At 40.0% G+C, this 21,309-nt stretch overlaps 1 protein-coding gene across 1 annotated transcript in view; it reads right to left on the bottom strand.

Moving 5' to 3' along the window:
- Positions 1-1,639: 1,639 nt before the first annotated feature.
- Positions 1,640-21,309, bottom strand: part of LOC130914341 (leucine-rich repeat and immunoglobulin-like domain-containing nogo receptor-interacting protein 1) — a 45,119-nt gene continuing 25,449 nt past the window's right edge. The window contains exons 2-3 of the mRNA XM_057833420.1: positions 5,640-5,756; positions 1,640-5,568 (exon numbers count right to left, since the gene is read on the bottom strand). Coding sequence (XP_057689403.1) covers positions 3,745-5,556 — 1,812 coding nt within the window. The 5' untranslated portion in view covers positions 5,557-5,568; positions 5,640-5,756 and the 3' untranslated portion in view covers positions 1,640-3,744. The remainder of the gene's footprint in view (positions 5,569-5,639; positions 5,757-21,309) is intronic.

The raw sequence follows: 21,309 nt of genomic DNA, 5'->3' as shown, positions 1-21,309 counted from the left end.
AACTGGTTAAACTTGAGAGTAGCTGAGATCTGTCATGACAGAACATCGCTTCAATGATATCTGGCACCATCTAGCGTCGTGAATGGGGAGAGTAGCTGAGATCTGTCATGACAGAACATCACTTCAATGATATCTGGCGCCATCTAGCATCGTGAATGGGTATAATGTCTAGACCATGAATATAAGACGGCCCCCTCTTTTTCAGTCTTATTTCAATGCAAAAAACACCGTCTTATATTCGGGCCAATACGGTATTTATTTATCCATTTATTTATTATTTTATTTATTTTTTATTTTTTGGGCAGCGTTGGTCCTTTATACACTGTGATGTCACAATTTAGCTGAATCCAAGTTATTTCTAGCACAGTGTGGCAATTGCCAGTTTACAAGGATGTCAAGGAGCTTTTTTATATTAGTGTGGGATTCTTCAAATTTGAAATAATTTCACGATCATGTAAAAATAAAAGAGAATAAGGAAAAAACAACAGCACTTGTTCAATTTTAAAGCATTTATTAGTTGTCACACATCAAAAGTAATTGTGAGACTAATGAGAAAATGTTAGCTTAATAGCATAATTGCTCAAGTTGTTTTTGAAAATGGTTATTTGCCTGAATCAACACCAACATCTAGAAAACACATTTTAAGCTAGCATATTGGCATTTCTATTGATATATATCCAGTAATGTAAAAACAACTTCAGTAATTATGCTATTAGGCCCACAAAAATAACCTAGCATCCACTTTCAAACGTTCTTGACCTACATATTTACAACAATGTGACACTCAGGAGCTTATTCTCATCCCAAAAGAAGAAAGTGAGGCACATATTCACCAGTGTGACGCAGGTACAAAATCAAAAGTAATGCATGGTTTCTTGCTTATAAAAACAAAAAGAGTGTCATAACAAAATAAGAAAAGACCTGGTTAAGCATCAAATGGTAAAGGGCACATTCCTATGTACATGAAGCGTCCGAGCTGCTACCGATAGCTAATTGTTGCTACCTATTTATTGCGTTTATCTGACTAGCGTTCACAGTGAGCGAGTCTACTCGTGTTGGCAATGAAAATCTTACAAAATAGAAGCTGAAGCAAGCACTTTTTTTGTTAATCGTAACTGGATGTTGATGACAAGCAGCTAAGTTACACATGTTGAGCATGGTGTAATGTTCGATGGATTAAAATAAGCAGCGGTTCTCAAACTGGAGTCCATTATTTCTCATCAATTCTGTTGATGCCGCAAGATGGCCGATCCACAGAATGTAATGATAGGCTTCCAATCATTCTCTGATGTGAATTTCAATGTTTATTTCTAGTGGACATCCAACCCATATGAAGTGGGAGGGTGGCAGCGAATGAACGTTCGTTCATTCGCTGCCAACCCTCCCACAAAAATGTTTTATTAGTTCATTAATTAATTAATATATTATGCATAGTACAATACTATAAATATTATTTTCATTATTATTATTATAGTTACAGGCAGAAGGGACTGTCAAGTCACCACTCTTTTTTGTTGTTGGTGTGTACACTAGGGCTGTCGAACGATTAAAATTTTTAATCGAGTTAATTACAGCTTAAAAACTAATTAATCGTAATTAATCTCAATTCAAACCATCTATAAAATATGCCAAATTTTTCTGTAAATGATTGTTGGAATGGAAAGACACAAGACGGAAATATACATTCAACATATAGTAGATAAGTACTGTATTTGTTTATTATAACAATAAATCAACAAGATGGCTTTAACATTATTAACATTCTCTTAAAGCGATCCATGGATAGAAAGATAAATGTTAGTACAAGTTATAGAAATGTTATATTAAAACTAGGGTTGTTCCGATCATGTTTTTTTGCTCCCGATCCGATCCCAATCATTTTAGTTGGAGTATCTGCCGATCCCGATATTTCCCGATCCGATTGTTTTTTTTTTTGCTCACGATTCAATTCCAATCATTCCCGATAATTTTTCCCGATCATATACATTTTGGCAATGCATTAAGAAAAAAAAGACTAAAACTCGGACAAATATATACATTCAACATACAGTACATAAGTAATGTATTTATTATGACAATAAATCCTCAAGATGGCATTTACATTATTAACATTCTTTCTGTGAGAGGGATCCACGGATAGAAAGACTTGTGACTTTGTATATTGTGACTAAATATTCCCATCTAGTGTATTTGTTGAGCTTTCAGTAAATGATACTGAAGGCCATGCCCAATGCATGATGGGAAGTGGAACCATGACAAGTGAAACCACGACTGTGGGTAGTGCTACCAATTCATATATCTTCTCTGCGCTGAGATATAATTCAAGGTGTCAAGAAAAAGATCAATTGCTACCTTGATTCCCTACATTGCTTCCTATGATATTTCTAATCATAGGGAGAGGGATTGTAAGGCTTTAGCCAATTAAAATAAGGCTCCTAATGCTGCCAAAATTCACGCTACTCATGTTACGCTGCCTTTTAGCTCTCTATATTGGCAAAACGGCGCCATTACAGATGGAGCGTCACAATGCGTGAGTCGGTCGTGCAGCGCATGCATTAAATGCTTTAAATATTTTAATGTGATACATTTATTAAAAAAATAATTACCGCCGTTATTGGGATAAATTTGATAACCCTACCTTAAGCCTAAACTAAAGACCGGATAAGTGTAACATATTATGTCTGTAACGTTAAATACAATTAGAAAATGATTTAATTAACAAATATTTATATATTAAAAAAAGGCATGGCCGATATTTTTTTGCCGATTCCGATACTTTGAAAATGAAGTGATCGGACCCGATCGACATCTCTAATTATAACCCCTCTTAGTGTTTTCGTTTTATTAAAATTTGTAAAATTTTCAATCAAAAAATATACTAATAGCTCGCCATTTTTGATGTCAATCAGTTGGACCCAAGCGCCAGCAGAGGGCGCTAAACACCAAAAAACAAGTAACAAGCAGACGTTACACTCTGCTGTCATTTTAATCTGTTTGAGCGGGGCATGTGCGTTAATTGCGTCAAATATTTTAACGTGATTAATTTAAAAAATTAATTACCGCCCGTTAACGCGATAATTATGACAGCCCTAGTGCACACCATCATTTTGGGTCATTCCGTTCTCATTAGTGGACAGATCACAATGAAATTTGGTAGGTATATTCTACGGGTGTATGTATACGCACCGGTCCTCGAAGCTTAATTTTTTATTTTATTTTTTGTATCAGGGCTGATTCACTAATTGCGGAATTGGAGTTAGAAGCCAAAACCAGTAGAGGGCAGCCTTCTGTAGGTTAAGAATTTGCCAAAAGAAGGCAAGCACACACATCACATGGGTTTATTGGTGCCTGTGTTGCCTCTAGGTTCTGACTTAGCCATTAGAGGGCAGCCTTTATCCTGTAGTACCATATACTGGATACTACAATACTACATGTATTGGCCCAAATATAAGACGACCTCCCTCTTTTTCAGTCTAATTTCAATGCAAAAAACACTGTCTTATATTCGGGCCAATACGGTAAGTGCTTTTTTGAATAGATTAAAATGTGTATTTTCTCAGATAATACATCTTATTTTGTGAATTGAATAGAATTTTTCAGTTTACTTTGACTTCCAATTCCATAATATTACAGCTTAAGCCTAGCACTGTCAATGGCAGTCAATGAGTTTGAGAACCCCTGCTTTTAAGTTGGAGGAAGTCCAAGAAACTGTCTCTGAAAATGTTTCTATAGTAGCAGTTGACTTTAGATAAGTTTCATGGTGAACCTGCTGCCATCCCCGCCGTCCCCTCCACCACCCATGGAGGAGCGAGGAACAAAGTCGATGGTGGCTGTGTGTTTGATTTGGCCTTTGCTTTGGCTCCAGAAGAACATGAAAATAAAGCAAATGGCCACCGAGCTGAGGAAGGATAGGAAACCCATGGTGGTGGCGATGATCAGCGTCTTTGCGTCAAAGGGGTATGGCTTGGCCATTTGGGCTGAAGAGTTAGTAGCTTGGGGGATCGGAGGCTCCGACCAGTCCTCTTCGGTGAAGAACGGGATGGTCCGGTTGCGCGAGCCTCCCTTCACATAGAGGCCAACTGATATGCTGTCATTCCCAGCAGCGTTGCTGGCCTGACACTGATAGATGCCGCTGTCGTGGACCTGCGCAAACCGCACCTCTAGAGTACCGTTGGGTAGGACTCTGATTCTTCCCACCGGCGTAACCACATTCTTGTGGGAGGAGATCCAGGTAATGGATGGAGCGGGATCCCCTTCGGCCTTGCAGGAGAAGAGAACCGTGGTTCCGTCCTCCACTCTGGCCTCCTGGGGCCTACGGTCCAGGATCCGAGCGGGCCGGCAAGTGAACAGTCTTGGCAGCTCTTTTTCGGAAAAGTCTCTAAATTCTCGCTGCCTTACCGTCTCGGGGGATGAGCACGTGGGCTGACGTCCGTCAAAGTTCAAGCGTAATCGCCGACGGACCACCCAGAGCAGACGGCAGTCACAGGAAAGAGGGTTTCCGTCTAACCTCAGCACCTGGAGGTTCCCCACCGAATGCAACGTGTTTTCCTCGAAAGTGGTGAGCTGGTTGGATGTCAAGTTGAGCATGCGGAGTGAGGCGAGGCCCTTGAAGGCTCCAGGATCTATCCGCAGCAGGTTCCCCCCAGCTAAGTGCAACTCCTGGAGTCTGACAAGGTCCCGCAATAGATTACCTTGAATAACGGTGATTGGGTTGTAGGACAGATCCAGGAAGCGCAGGTAAACCAAGTGCCGCAAAGCCGAGTACGGCACCGTGCTGAGGTTGCACCCGCTGATGACCAAAGCGGTCAGGTTGAGTCCGACCAGGCTGTTGCTAGCCACCGTGTCCAATGATGGCCAGTTCGCCAAGATGAGGGTGCGTAGCCGGTGCAGGCGGCGGAAAGCGTTGTTGGGCAGTGCGGAAATGGTCAGTCGGAGCATGCGGAGATACGTGAGGCTCTGGAGCTGAGACAGCGCCTCAGTAGGAATGGAAGTCAAATTACTGCGATCGATGTGGAGCTCCTGCAAACTCTGCAGACCGTAAAAAGCTCGCTGCGAGACAAACACCAAGTCGTTCTCGTCGGCATCCAGCGTCTGCAGGTTCACCGTTTCTCTGAAGGTGTAGTCTAAGAAGACGAGGAGCTCATTCTGGCTCAGATCCAAAAACCGTAGATCGGACAGGCCGGAGAAAACTCCAACAGGGAGGATTTTCAGTCGATTGTTCTTAATCCGAAGCGTCCTGAGATTCTGGAGTCCTTGGAAAGCTTCCACCTCGATCATAGAGATCATATTCTCACTCAGGTCCAGATCTTGAAGTTCATGGAGGTTATAGAACTGGCGGCGTCCCACGGTCCGAATCTTGTTGTAGGATAAATCCACACGTCTCGCATCGCCAGAAAAGCCGTCTGGGATGGAGGTGAAATGTTTGCCGGAGCAGATGACTTCCTTCGTTTCTGGCCGACACGAACAGCGAGGAGGACAACCTCCTGCGGTGACGCCCAGTCCCGTCTGGATCAGGATGCCCCACGCCGCCCATCGAACCACAGACTCCACAAACATCTTGCCCCCTTTCTGAAAAAGACACTACAAATCAGTCGAACACTCCAAGAAAAATTTCACTGACTTCTTCTGAACATAATTACCGTGTAAGTGCGTGAGTGCACAGGATCATAACCAGCTGTAGTGGAGTTTGAGTCAATCTCGTGTCTGGTGGTCTCGTGCTAGTCCGGTCCAGTTCGTATCTCCTTTGTCATAGTCTGCTGTAAATAAAAAAAGCATATCTTCAATAATTTCACCAAAAACTGAACAACTGACAAAACTAACACTTATTTTGAGCTTTCATGAATAGTGATTAGGAGAGATATACCATATTGGCCGGAATATAAGACAGCCCTGATTATAAGATGACCCCCTCTTTTTCAAGACTCAAGTTTGAAAAAAGACCTTTTGAACACCAATTTTTACACAGAAAGTAATTACAGTACATTTGAAAGAAATGATTATAACAATATATTTGAGGGAATGTTATTTTGCCTCATTCAAACCTTAATATCTGAACATTTAAATATGTAAACTAAAGTGCAATCCCATTCGTAAATGATTGGCTTCTGGTTTTTGAAATGTAAATAAACCAATCTATTGTGGTAAAACAACAAAATTGCAATAACTGCATTAACCATCAAAGTGAGGTCTAACTGTAACTGTAGTCTTGAAACAAATCTGAATAAAGAAAAACATTGCAATAAAATAATGCTAACTGGTTAAACTACAAAGAGTAGCTGAGATCTGTCATGACAGAACATCGCTTCAATGATATCTGGCGCCATCTAGCGTCGTGAAAGGGTATAATGTCTAGACCCCAAATATAAGACGACCCCCACTTTTTCAGTCTTATTTCAATGCAAAAAACACTGTCTTATATTCGGGCCTATACGGTAATATTAATCAGGCATTTTGTGTTATTCCAAAACACATTTAAGCAACAATTTTACCTTGTTTATTTGTTAAAGCTATATATTTCATTCATTAGGGCTCCAAGGAGGGTCAGGACGTTCCCATCTCCTGTGCATTGAGCCGACCATATACAGTGGGGCAAATAAGTATTTCGTCAACCACTAATTGTGCAAGTTCACCCACTTGAAAATATTAAAGAGTCCTGTAATTGTCAACATGGGTAAACCTCAACCATAAGAGACAGAATGTGAAAAAAGAAAAACAGAAGATCACATTGTTTGATTCTTAAAGAATTTATTTGCAAATCATGGTGGAAAATAAGTATTTGGTCTACACCAAAAGTTCATCTCAATACTTTGTTATGTACCCTTTGTTGGCAATAACGGAGGCCAAGCGTTTTCTGTAACTCTTCAGAAGTTTTTCACACACTGTTGCTGGTATTTTGGCCCATTCCTCCATGCAGATCTCCTCTAGAGCAGTGATGTTTTGGGGCTGTCGTTGGGCAACACGGACTTTCAACTCCATGCACAGATTGTTTATGGGGTTGAGACCTGGAGACTGGCTAGGCCACTCCAGGACCTTGAAATGCTTCTTATGAAGCCACTCCTTTGTTGCCCCGGCTGTGTGTTTGGGATCATTGTCATGCTGAAAGACCCAGCCACGTCTCATCTTCAATGCCCTCGCTGATTTAAGGAGATTTTCACTCAAAATCTCTCGATACATGGCCCCATTCATTCTTTACTTTACACGGATCAGTCATCTTGGTCCCTTTGCAGAAAAACAGCCCAAAAGCATGATGTTTCCACCCCCATGCTTCACAGTGGGTATGGTGCAATTGAGTATTCTTTCTCCTCCAAACACGAGAACCTGTGTTTCTACCAAAAACTTCTAGTTTGGTTTCATCTGACCATAAGACATTCTCCCAGTCCTCTTCTGGTTCATCTAAATGCTCTCTAGCGAACCGCAGACGGGCCTGGACGTGTACTTTCTTCAGCAGGGGGACACGTCTGGCAGTGCAGGATTTGAGTCCCTGGCGGCGCATTGTGTTACTGATAGTAGCCTTTGTTACTGTGGTCCCAGCTCTCTGTCGGTCATTCACTAGGTCCCCCCGTGTGGTTCTGGGATTTTTGCTCACCGTTCTTGTTATCATTTTGACGCCACGGGGTGAGGAGGGAGTTGAAAGTCCGTGTTGCCCAACGACAGCCCCAAAACATCACTGCTATAGAGAAGATCTGCATGGAGGAATGGGCCAAAATACCAGCAACAGTGTGTGAAAAGCTTGTGAAGAGTTACGGAAAACCTTTGGCCTCCGTTTTTGCCAACAAAGGGTACATAACAAGGTATTGAGATGAACTTTTGGTATTGACCAAATACTTATTTTCCACCATGATTTGCAAATAAATTCTTTAAAAATCAAACAATTTGATTTTCTGGTTTTTTTTTTCACATTCTGTCTCTCATGTTTGAGGTTTCCCCATGTTGACAATTACAGGCCTCTCTAATATTTTCAAGTGGGAGAACTTGCACAAATAGTGTTTGACTAAATACTTATTTGCCCCACTGTAAGTCCGTCTCTCTCAGACTTTTCTCGCGTCATTCAACCAACATAGTAACGCATAGTAATGCACGCCTTTCAGTAACGGTACCAGCGTTGCCAAGATGAGAAAAGTAATTAATTAGATTACTCACTACTGAAAAAAATAACGCCGTTGTACTCTAACGTCATTATTAACAACACTGTTAAAACCAAAAAGTGAAATTTGCATGCAACCTTTTCATTTATGGCTTTAATCAGCCACAAGATGAACTACAAAACGTCAGAGTGGCCTCCTTTTGAATGCAGACAAATGTGATATTTACTGTTTAATGTCTCCGCTCAGTTGATGATAATATTAGTTGTTTGATTATGCAAATTTCAAGCGTTCTGCTGATTAAATGTCAAAGTCAGCAAACAGCGGGTAGAATCCAAATGTTGAGTGAATGACATTCTCTTATTTAACTCTTCGCAGGACAAGGGTTCAAATGTGGACACTAAAGACATTTAAGCCTTAATAGGGCAAAAAAAATATTTTTGCTTATTAAAAAATATATATTGGCAATCATTATTATATATTTTTAATATTTAATCATTCATATATTGTTTTTAATAATTAAAATTTTTAGTTTTATATACACATACTGTAGAGTCAACATTCACAGACCTCTTAATGTGCTTGGCTTATTAAACATTAAACCACATCATTTTAACTATAAACCAACGATAGTGAACATTTACACGCTATATCCCTTCAGAACAATGCATTCACTCACATTAATTTTTTTTTTTATATGGTTTCCAACAGTCGTAGCCGATTAAAAAAAAAAACAAGCTAACAACTACAAAATTACGAGTGTTTTGATATGATGCTAACAATCGTAGCCGATAAAAAACAAGCTAACCACCGAGCACTGTGAGGAATGTTCATGATATATGTGCTGCTCCTTTAATTCACATTACAAGGCAAACTCACATCATCAATGAATGAGCCGACGCATGAACCGGGAAACACAGAACTGGAAATAAAAACACGATCCTCTGATGAAGGCGGAAGTAGTTGCTGAAACATGTCAGGTAAATAAAACAACCTAAAACACATTGTCTGAGATAAAAGAAAAAAAAATCAACTAAAAAATCGAGCAGTTTCCAAAATAAGAGTCGCTCTAAATAGAAAGTATATTCATGAAACGGCTAAACTGTTAAAGGACTTGAAGAATTCTTAACAGACCCTAATTGAGTGACACTGTTAAATAGAGGTGGGAATCTTTGGGCACCTAACGATTTGATTACGATTCAGAGGCTCCGATTCGATTATAAATCGATTATTGATGCTGCCCCTCTTTTAATGTTTTGTACATTAGTTCCAAAATTGTTAAAAAATCCTCTCTGGTTAAACCAAACTACTATTTTAGTATCAAATTAACAGTTCAAAACAGTAAATAAAATATTCAAGTCTCCATTCTGTATCAGCAGCTTTAAACTACATTCAATTAATTTAATGTTGTGAATCAACCGTTAACGTTAAAATTGCTCCCGTTCTTCCATAATTTGCCTTCTTTCTACTTTTGACATAACAAAGTTTTAAAAATGTTTCATCATTTAAAGATAGATTCCAGTCAAGATTTTGCAGATTTAGGAGGTTTTTTTTTTTTTACATAAGAAGTTAATTAGGTTAGCTAAAACAGAGCCTTCTCGAGAAGTCTACTGCTCTAAGATGGCGGCTCTTTACTAATTGTGGCCGAGTCTGTCATTTCGCATCTAGTTCTCTTATACATGTTCTAACAACGCCGTTGTCTGTCATTTTGCATCTAGTTTTACATATATGTGATATCTACAATAGCCGTATGTTTGTAGCAACTAGCAACTGGGCGTTGTTTTTTAGTGGCTGTTGGCCGCAGTCAGGTATGATTGTTTTTTTTTTATCTAGCGGCATGAATTGAACATGATATTTACTCTCGGTCCGTTCCTCATTGCGTCCCGAAGACCGCGCCGACTGTGTTTTAGTTCCGCTTTACCTGGTATAATTCAATAATCGGAATTTGGATGTTTGTGAATCGTCCTCGAATCTTCCACGGCCGAATCACGAATAATCTAAGAATCGTAAATTTCGCACGCCTCTCCTGTTAACTGATCCAATCACCGCTCCCACCTCCTTCTCCTTGTGGTGTTACGTGTAGACGGTAACTGCAGTCTGCAGGGGGCGTCGTTGCAATGCTAGGGGCGACAATTATAATAGTAGACACTTACTCGCATGTACATAATGCACGCGCCCCTAGCAATTTGCCACCATGGGCGACCGCCCAACCGCACCGTGCCAGAAACCGCCATTGTATTTAAGTGTTGATATGCTCAACAAATCAGAGCGCAGCATCATTCTCTGCTGGCCCCGCCTTCTTTAACACACAGCATCTACCAAGTCAGTCAAACCACCATTCATTCATTTGAATCATCTATAGTCTGAATGTTTCCGTCGGAGTCTAAACGCCGTTTAAGCCAGAGGAAGTAAATAAAGGTAAATTTTACTTGGATGAGGTTCTGTAATGTTCAACAATTCATCAGGTCCGGGTTCGGCAACCTAAAATGTTGAAAGAGCCATATTGGAGCAAACAAACAAATATGTCTGGAGCCGCAAAAAATTTAAAGCCTCATAATGAATGCAACACATACTGTATGTATCGATCTTAGCTATATTAGCCTACTATCAAAATGACTAAGTTGGATACTAATTACGGTTGTTCCGATCATGTTTTTTTGCTCCCGATCCGATCCTGATCGTTTGAGTTTGAGTATCTGCCGATCCCGATATTTCCCGATCCGATAGCTTTTTTTTTTGCTCCCGATTCAATTCCAATCATTCCCGATAATTTTTCCCGATCATATACATTTGGCAATGCATTAAGAAAAAAATGAATAAAACTCGGACGAATATATACATTCAACATACAGTACATAAGTACTGTATTTGTTTATTATGACAATAAATCCTCAAGATGGCATTTACATTATTAACATTCTTTCTGTGAGAGGAGGGATCCACGGATAGAAAGACTTGTGACTTTGTATATTGTGACTAAATATTGCCATCTAGTGTATGCGTTGAGCTTTCAGTAAATGATACTGTAGCCATGCCCAAATGCATGATGGGAAGTGGAACCATGACTGTGCGTAGTGCTACCAATTGATATATCTTCTCTGCGTTGGGAAATAAAATAAAGTCTTAAGAAAAAGATCAATTGCTACCTTGCTTCCCCACATTGCTTCCCATGATACTTCTAATCGTAGGGAGAGGGATTGTAAGGCTTTAGCCAAATTCAAAAAAGGCTCCAAAGGCTGTCAAAATTCACTCTACTCATTTTACGCTGCCTTTTATCTCTCTGTGTAGGTAAAACGGCGCCATTACAGATTGAGCGCGACAATGCGTGAGTGGGTCGTGCAGTGCATGCAATAATTGCGTTAAATATTTTAACGTGATACATTTTTGGAAAAATTAATTACCGCTGTTATCGGCAGTGTTGTTAATAATGGCGTTAGAATATAACGGCGTTACTAACGGTGTTATTTTTTTCAGTAATGAGTAATCTAATTAATTACTTTTCTCATCTTGGCAACGCCGTTACCGTTACTGAGGCGGGAAAGGCGTGCGTTACTATGCGTTACTGAGTTGGTTGAATAAAAAAAGTCTGAGACAGACGGATTTACGGAGACGAGAGAGCAGAGCAGGATTGGGGAAGACGCCGTTGCAAACGCGATGCTAAGTAGCTCCTGACTGTAGCCATAGCCTACAAACTACGCCCACATGATACGGTAGATATCACATATTATAGAACTAGATGCAAATGACCGACACGGCTGCATTGGCAACATGTTTTAAGGGCTACATGCGTTAGTAAACAGCCGCCATCTTAAAGCAGTACACCTCTCAGGAAGGCTCTGTTGTAGAGATCCTTCCTAGCGAACCTAAGTAACTTTTTTTTTTTTTTTATCTAAAATGCTTCCAAATCGGCAAAATCTTGACTTAAATCTATCTTTAAACGATGAAACAGTTTTAAAACTTACACATGTTGAAAGTAGACAGAAGGGAACTAATGCAATAACGGGAGCAATTTTAACAACTTTAACGGTTGATTCACTACTTTAAATGACTTCCACACATAGCAAAGTTTACAAATCTAGTTATCGCAATACCCTTGTGTCTAGTTAAGTGGAGGGTAAAGGATTGGGCTAGGGCCAATTGTCCCTGCTTATCGGGATAAATTTGATAACCCTACCTTAAGCCTAAACTAAAAACTCTGGATGAGTGTAACATATTATGTCTGTAACGTTAAATACAATTAGAAAACGATTTCATTAAAAAAAAATATATATATATATATTAAAAAAAGGCATGGCCGATATTTTTTTGCAGATTCCGATACTTTGAAAATGACGTGATCGGACCCAATCGATCTGGATACCAATCGATCGGGACATCTCTACTACTAATACATAATGAGCCTTCATAATTACCATATTTTCCATACTATTTGGTGCACCTGAAAGCCTTCAAATATCTCAAAAGCCGATAGTGCACATGATAATCCGATGCGCCTTATATAGAGATCAATATTGCTGAATCATGGCATGACATTCCATTTAGCTCAGCTCCATCTTGTGGATGCATCACGCAATGCACCCAATGCCAACCTCTACTATTACTGAGCCTTATACGCTTTTAGTATGCTGTTTCTTTGTGTTAGCTTGCCATGTGTGTTTTTCCTGTTAATCCGGTCAGTATTTCCCTTTTGAGAATACATGCACATAATTTTCCCACGTGACTCCCCCACCTGTCAAAACCCACTTTAACCGCTGCCCACAATACACCAGTGCGTTTGAATGAGAGGCACATTTGCTATTTAGTCTTTGCAAATTCATCTCTGACACTCTGCGTGTAAGCTGACTCTCAAGAGTTTTCCATGCAAGTTCTTGAGCTAAAACCCATTAGAGTGTTGCCTCCAACTGTGCACATGAGGCCTCCAATGGGCCCCTTGAGGCAGGCATCTGGAGAGCGCCATGTGCCATACATTTGCCGTAATTTTTGCACTATAAGCCACTACTATTTCCCTTAACTTTGAACTGAATAAGATGTATGTCATGAGTAGGATTGTCAAAAGAATCCAAGTATCGATATTGAGATGCTGTATCCAGATAACTCAGTGTAACTGAGGATATTTTATCATTTTCATTGTTAAAGCAACACTATGTAATTTTTCAGTTTTGCTTTTTTTTTTGCCTTATGGAAGACTGTGTTTCCCATGAAGACCAGGGCTGCGTTTCCCATCAGGACCGACGCACACCCGCAGTGTCATAAAATCATCAATCGATCAAAAATCAATCTCCCGGTCGATTGCAGATGGATTAAACAATATTTCTGTTTCCAGCGGCTGTGTGAAGGATGAATAGTAATAAAGTAATGAATCTAGTTGTGGCTAAACGATAGCTATGACGGTTAGCAATTTGTGGCTTAGTGTGGCTAACGCCTTCACCCCACCTCATTTGGGGGGGGGGTCATGCCAGCGAGTGAAAGCCGGGCAAAGGTTTATTCTGTACACCCTGGTAGCCCTAACCTTTTTTTTCCTCCTCAGACAAAACTTTTTGCCTCTTGTTGCTCTGCCATCTTTGCAGAATTCGCGCGAAAGTGTACGCATCGACTTCCGTCTTTATAATAAATGGAGAAAGGGAGAAGTGACGTTGGCCGTAAAGCAGTCAGCACATTTGTAGTTTTTTTGTGTGGCAGGGTTCCTGCCACCCTCCCCAAAGTTAATTAGTGCCAGTGAAAGCAATTTTGGTGGGTGCAGCTTATAGTCCACATTTGTAAACCTTTTTATAACGTTAGTTACACATTTGTTCCACTCATGGTAAGCAGTTTAAGAATTTGTCCGAGAGTCATCTTAATCTGTGTATTTAAAGGGAACCTTGGACTTAAAGGGTATGAAAACGCAAAGGGGGTGTGAGACATCAATAGACCCGTTATGTGCCAAGATAACAAAAATTGATAAAGTTAACAAAAAAATCAATCACATTAATGAGCAATTATCGAAAATGACGAACATTTCTGAAAGTGTTCCGGAAACAGCCAAATGGGGCGGGGACGTCACTACAAGTGAATGGAAGTCGAGGCGGAGCCAGGTGGCATTGTTTTTTATCGACGAGAGAGTAGCGTTCGGGTTTGTTTGACCAAAACATCACTAAAATGGTTCAAAACTGCTGTGCTATGTGGTGTACAAATAGCTATTTATCGGAATATAGTATCCATGAGTTCCCGAACGCGAAAAAAAAAGCTGGACTATGCAGACAATGGTTAAAGTTCGTCCGTGCAAAGAGGGCTAATTTTCTAGACCCAGCCTCCGGCACGGTTTTCTGTGGTGCGCATTTTCCACCTGAAAGCTTCTCGAACTATGGACAAGTGAAATCGGGTTTTGCTAAAAGATTGCTGCGCAAAGCAGATGCGGTGCCCACCATACACGCGCAGCCACCTAAATGTCCCGAGATATCAAGAAAGAGGACGATGACTGGCAAAGGAGGCTAAGGCTAAGCAAAGGAGGGGAGCAGCCAAGCTCGAAATGGCCAGAGTGAGTACTCTTTTATAATAAAAAATATCACGCATTGGATACAGGACTGGACACATGTATAAATTATCGCTCGTAAAATATATAGAACAAATCCTCTGATCCCATTCATATTTGTGTCTGTTGGCAGAGTGAAAAGCTATGATAGCGCAATAAATGATAATTATTCTAAACATTACTTTATTTTGCGGTCACGGTGTATCAGCTTCACAAAAAGAAATGCAAAACAAATCATTCGGTGTTTCCCACACGATATGCTGCCAATGTTTCATCAGTGTCATTGCTCCCCTCAATGACCGTTTCATTACGCTGCATTGGCGTTCGTTTGGGCTCAAATTGGTGACCTAAAACACCAGTTAAAACTTCGTAACTCTCCTCGTCACCATTAGATGAACATTCGTTACGTCCTTCTACGTCGGATTCGTCGCTGAAACTAGAAACGAAATTGTGTGCCATCATCGCCGCCATTCAGTATTAAAGCACTGAGCCTTTTTCTTGTTGAAGAAGCACCCCTCACTGTCAATTCTGAATTCTCTTTTATTGACAACGAGGGGTATTTCTTCATGAGGGAACCTGGAATATGTGCAGAGCAGGACGAACACAATGCAACAGCATAAACAGCTCAAAACACCCCTAATTCTCCCCTCACTATAAGGAATTATATTGATGCAGACAGGCGCTGCCCCCCTAGTGGCCGGTGGCGCTCTCTTCACTTGTAATGACGTCACGTACACAATCTGCCAGATCTCGGGCACTGGTCGTTTTCGCTTGACAATCGAGCCAAATTTCTCTCATTTTCTTGTGTGTAATTACACGAAGTGGCATGATATGAATACAAAAGGCATGCGTTTATGGATAAATGATGGAATATTAACATTTCCCCAGGGGTTGACATACCCTTTAAAGACTTGTAGGCGCTAATGAGCCGCAATTGTTCTCTTTTACTAAAATATGTGGTTAGAAACACTTATATTATTGCCATAGATTTAAAAATCTATAATATTTAGTACATGTTTTGACCTACGGAGGGCGCCATGTTTTACACTCGCAATGCACGCTGCGGTTGATGACACGGTTGGCCAAGACTGGTAGAATAGCTGTGCTAACCAGCTAGCGAAGCTAGTATGACAATGGCATGATTTTGTGACATTCTGCTACTGGTCAGATTGTTTTCTATTTTTTAATTTATTTTATTAATTAATTATTATTATTTTTTTTTTAAACCTGTCCTGTTCAGCTGTATGACACGGAGAATGGACGTCTAAGTGCCCGGTTGGTCTGAACAGTTTCAATGATTCACAATGAGAGTATGACATACTCCCATTGTGATCATTCAACATACCTCTTTTATTATGACAAAGCAGCGAATGGGAAGGGGTTTTGGGGAAACAGAAGAAAAGAAACACAAGAGAAGAAAGAAAAGAAACACAAACAACAACAAAAAAATACATTGAACGTCTACATTAACTACTAATATGTTGGTGGTATCGTCAGCTAGATTTATTTCCGGTTGACACCGTGTGGGGGGCTTGTTGACCAGGGAAAGAGGGGACGGGGGTGGGGGAGTCTATCAGCTAAGTGATTGAAAGGGGTAGAGTGTACACAAATCAGCTCTGTGATCTAGAACCCAGTAATCGTGTGAATCCGTTGTGAGTGTAAGCCCTTTGGCGACCGACCCTACGCCGCCCCATCGCCAGTCCCGGTCAGATTGTTTTCTTACAGAGCTGTGAAATGACTTCCCAATGTCGTACCTGCATCCAATTCCATCTTATCATCATTGTCTTTAAACCAATCCTAGGCGGCTTGCCGAGATGAAGACTTGCTGGCATTTGATAGTTCGTATGTCCTTTCGTTCTGCCTCTGCGTTTTTTTTGTTTGTTTGTTTTGTTTTTTTTAATGAATGAATGTTTCCATTTTCGCAATTGCGTGGTTTTTTTGTGTGTGTGTGTTCATTAAACCCCTTTTACGCAATCCCTATGTTATCGTTGACTACTTGCTGTCTGAAGTGAGCCGCGGTAATTCCGTGGTCAAGCTAGCCGCACTTTATTTTCAGTTGCATTTCCCTTTAGGTTTTACCGCAAAGAAACAGATGACGCATGTGAGTTGCGATTGCTTTATAAGAAAAATCACAATTCCAGCGTCCCGCGAAGGTACTGTACTTTGGTCTGCGCGCTCGTCTATCTCACAGCTAATGCAGGTTCAAATCCCGCTGGAGATCTTCATTTAATTGCTTTTGCTGCTCGTTTTGTGAAATATCAACAGTGCTGTCCTGCTCATCACTTTTCCGCTCGGGTTCTTATTGGAATGGCATAACCAACGGCATGTTTATGTAGCTAAAGACTGACACTGTGATAGCTCGACAGCGACCCCCAGTGACGTCACCGCCCAGAGGGCATTGCGTCGTCAACAACAATGGTGACCTACTAGTTAAACGAATTCTACAAATGTATTAAAACGAAAACATGAAGAGAGGTTTTAATATCAAACTATTATAGCTCATACTAACATTTACCATTTAAGAATTTCATGTCTTACTATCAGTGGTATCCTTTTAAGTTTTCAAATAAAATCTAAATTGGCTTTGGTTTGACAGTGTCGGGTTGTAAAGCTGCCACAATGACGAACGGGCCAAGTGGATCACACGTCTAGCATTGCACATAAAGCGCTAACGTCGTTGTTAAATTAGTTTTAAGGACGTATTTATTCCTTGTGTTCTATTTTAAATTATTACATGATGTCATTCGATGTGTTACAGTATTACATGCACTTTAAAAATATTGTCAGGCTTGTTCTATTGTTAGGTGAACTTTCGATACCAGCCATAACACGTTTTGGTTTAACTCATTGGCTGCTATTGACAGCGATAGGCATCCAATCCATTTAAAGTTGGAGGGCTGGCAGCGCTGCCAGCCTCCTAATTGGACGTCTGTCATCATCAGTAGCAGTAAGAGAGGTAAATTAATGTGACAAAGTCGTTCGACTTACTAAATAAACTTAAATTACATTATTTGAGATGTTACTAATGTTTAATAAACCACAGCGAATCCATCTAACCCTGATTTAAACTAGGAGGACTGGCACATATTTCAATGCTATTCCCCTATTACAGGGAGGGGCAGAGAAACTTGCTTATTTAAATTTGGCGCCCTGAAGCGATGGTTTCTCTGAGGATGGTAGGGATGGACTTATTTGAGAGGGTGGGGCTTAAAGTTTGGTTCAAAGTTAAAGTCAGGAACCCCAGTGAGCAACATGGAGTGGACGAAGTTGGAACGCGCTTTCGCTGTTGGGGCATTTTTTTCAAGCGGTCGCTCAGTCGTCGCAACCAACGTGCATTCGGTAGACATTTCAGTATTGCCTCGCGTGGTCATGTTCCTCGCCGGCAGTAGATTGTTTCATTGGTAAACAACTTTAGGGAAACGGATGGGACAAAATTGAAATGTCTACGGAATCCAAGTTGTGTCACGACAATTGAGTGACCGCTTGAACAAAATGCTTTAACAGCGAACGCGTGTTCCAACTTCGTCCACTCCATGATGCTCACTTGGGTTCCTGAAAAATGAACACAAAATAATGCACATTAAGAACCAAACATTAAGCCCCACCTTCTCAAATTTGTCCATCCCTACCATCCTCAGAGCAACCCTCGCGTCAGGGCGCCAAATTTAAATGGTGTTATGGTGTTATACTTATATATAAGCAAGTTGCTCTGCCCCATCCTGTATCATTGATTTTCAAATTCATTTTCCCGTTTATTATTTATTTTATTTTAAAAAAAATATGTATATTGATTCATATAGTTTAATTTACACTACATTTTCACTAAGGGCTGCAGAAATCTTTTTCAAATTTTATTTTAGCGAGAAAAATGAAGTCGGTACGAACATTGTAAAGTTGTGGGCCACACAAAATGGACGTGGCGTCCCGGATTTGGCCCCCGGGGCACCTGTTTAACACCAGCGATATCACAGAAACAAAGGTAAACATTGAACTGTTCAAAAAAAGTGGAAATACATGACATTACGTCGTTAGATATATTGTCAGAAACAAGGATGTTCTATTAAAAAGATATATATTTTTATCCTTACTATTTTGTGTTTTAACCTGAATTAAGAATCACTTTCGTCATTTATATAACAGTGCCTCCTTCAGGACAAACTTTTAGACACCACATTTTTTTCGTCCGCGTCCAACTCTGAGACGGACATTCCCAGATTCCCGCGGTCCGAAGCGGTGATTCCGTCTGATCCGAGCTGGTGAGAGACACCAACTGACAGGTGTGCGACGTCCCAAGCGCGTCCAATCAGAGATCCCCGGCGGATCAACCCCCACTAGCTATAGGTCACGACCCGGGGTGTGCCACCCCGTGTCGACTGAGCTCATCCATCAAATTGGAAATCCCTCGCATGCGTTGCATTCGCGTCGCGTCTTCATGACATGAGAGCTATTTGGGATTACGCGTGTAAGCAATAGGCCGCCTGGTCGACACTTAAAATGATTCCCGAGTTTACATAATGTATCAAATCATCCTGACGTGTTATTTAAAATGATTTCGAGAGCACATTGATTAGCCCTATATTGGACACTCATTGGCTGCCATTGACGGCCCTAGACGTCCAATCCCTTTTGACTGGGAGGGGCGAATGAACGAACATTCTAGTGCCTTCAATGCATTTTACTATTGCATGTAATTCTTCTTTTACTAGTTACCACAACACATAGTCTATGAATGCTTTACATCAGGGGTCCCCAAACTACGGCCCGCTAGGGTTTCGCTGTTTAAATTTTTTTTTTCCAAATGCCCTCCTGTTCAAAATTTTTCTTCCGCCAGAAAATTGATATTTTAAGCTTTCCAATAATGTATCACACATGCATAAAGGACAATTTTGAAATATGGCAAAATTGGGGGTCTTAGAGTGGATCTTCAAGTCACCTGAGTGTTTTCCACCATATATATATTAACCCATTAACCGCGAAAAACAAGGGATCGCTGTACAACTAGTTCGTGCGTCAAAAGGCCATATGGCAGATAAAATGCAACTTTGCAAACCGTGTGATACGACAACAACTAGGGCTATCAAATTTATCGCGTTAATGGGCGGTAATTGATTTTTTAAATTAATCATGTTAAAATATTTAACGCATGCGCGGAACGACCCACTCACGCATCACCACAAACAGACTACAACGGCGTCGTTTTATGTATATTGAGAGCTAAGAGGCAGAGACAAGCGAGTGGAGTGGACACAGGCATTCATTAGAGCGGCGCTATTTATTGGCAAAAGCTTTGGCATCTTTTCCACAATAATTATAACTATTGTGACGAGCGACGTTGGGACGAATTACAGGATATTATCATTTTCTTAACACCCTGTATTGAACACAAGGCAGAGAAGATATATCATTTGCAGCCACCACTGAGAGTCATGGTTGCCCAACTTCCCATCATGCATTTGGGCAGAACAGTTAAGTCGCTACAGTATCATTTACTGAAAGCACAACAAAAATAATATTCCTATCTATCAAAAAATATAATGTTCACAAAAAAGAAAAGCGCTCAATGTAAAGAGAACTGGCAATCCCAATCAAAATAGCGATGCAAAATGATACTCAAACTCTATTCAAACATTTCGTTTAGCTCAACAAATACCCTGGATGGCGATATTTAGTCACAATATACAAATTCACATTTAGCTTTTAAGAATTACAAGTCTTTCTATCCGTGGATCCCTTTCACAGAAAGAATGTTAATAAAGTTAATGCCATCTTGTGGATTTATTGTTATGATAAACAAATACAGTACTTATGTACATTATGTCGAATGTATATATCCGTCTTGTCTTATCTTTTCATTCCAACAATAATTTACAGAAAAATATGGCATATTTTAGAGAAGGTTTGAATTGCGAATAATTATGATTAGGGCTGTCAAACGATTAAAATTTTTAATCGAGTTAATTACTGCTTAAAAATTAATTAATCGTAATTAATCGCAATTCAAACCATCTATAAAATATGCCATATTTTTCTGTTAGTTATTGTTGGAATGGAAAGATAAGACACAAGATGGATATATACATTCAACATACGGTACATACTGTAAGTCCTGTATTTGTTTATTATAACAATAAATCAACAAGATGGCATTAACATTGTTAACATTCTGTTAACGTGATCCATGGATAGAAAGACTTGTAGTTCTTAAAAGATAAATGTTAGTACAAGTTATAGAAACTTTATATTAAAACCCCTCTTAATGTTTTCGTTTTAATAAAATTTGTTAAATTTTCAATCAAAAAATAAACTAGTCGCCCGCCATTGTTCATGTCAATAATTACACAATGCTGATGGGTGCTTAAACCCATAAAATCAGTCGCACCCAAGCACCAGCAGAGGGCGACAAAACTCCCAAAAACATAAGTAACAAGTAACATTGCACTATGCTGTCATTTTAATCTGTTTGGGCATGTGCGTTTATTGCGTCAAATATTTTAACGTGATTAATTTTTTAAAAATTGATTACCGCACATTAACGCGATAATTTTAACAGCCCTAATTATGATTACTTAATTTTTAAGCTGTGATTAACTCAATTAAAAATTTTAATCGTTTGACAACCCTAACAACAACACATGACTGTGGAAACTTTGGCTTGTAGCACCTCACAAGGGGGATGCAGACAATAATAATAATAATAATAAACAGTAATCCAGAAATACA

This window comes from Corythoichthys intestinalis, chromosome 4 (assembly GCF_030265065.1).
Source record: "Corythoichthys intestinalis isolate RoL2023-P3 chromosome 4, ASM3026506v1, whole genome shotgun sequence".
Classification (NCBI taxonomy): domain Eukaryota; kingdom Metazoa; phylum Chordata; class Actinopteri; order Syngnathiformes; family Syngnathidae; genus Corythoichthys; species Corythoichthys intestinalis.
The sequence above is the reverse complement of the archived record's forward strand: the minus strand, read 5'-3'. Positions and strand labels throughout refer to the sequence as shown.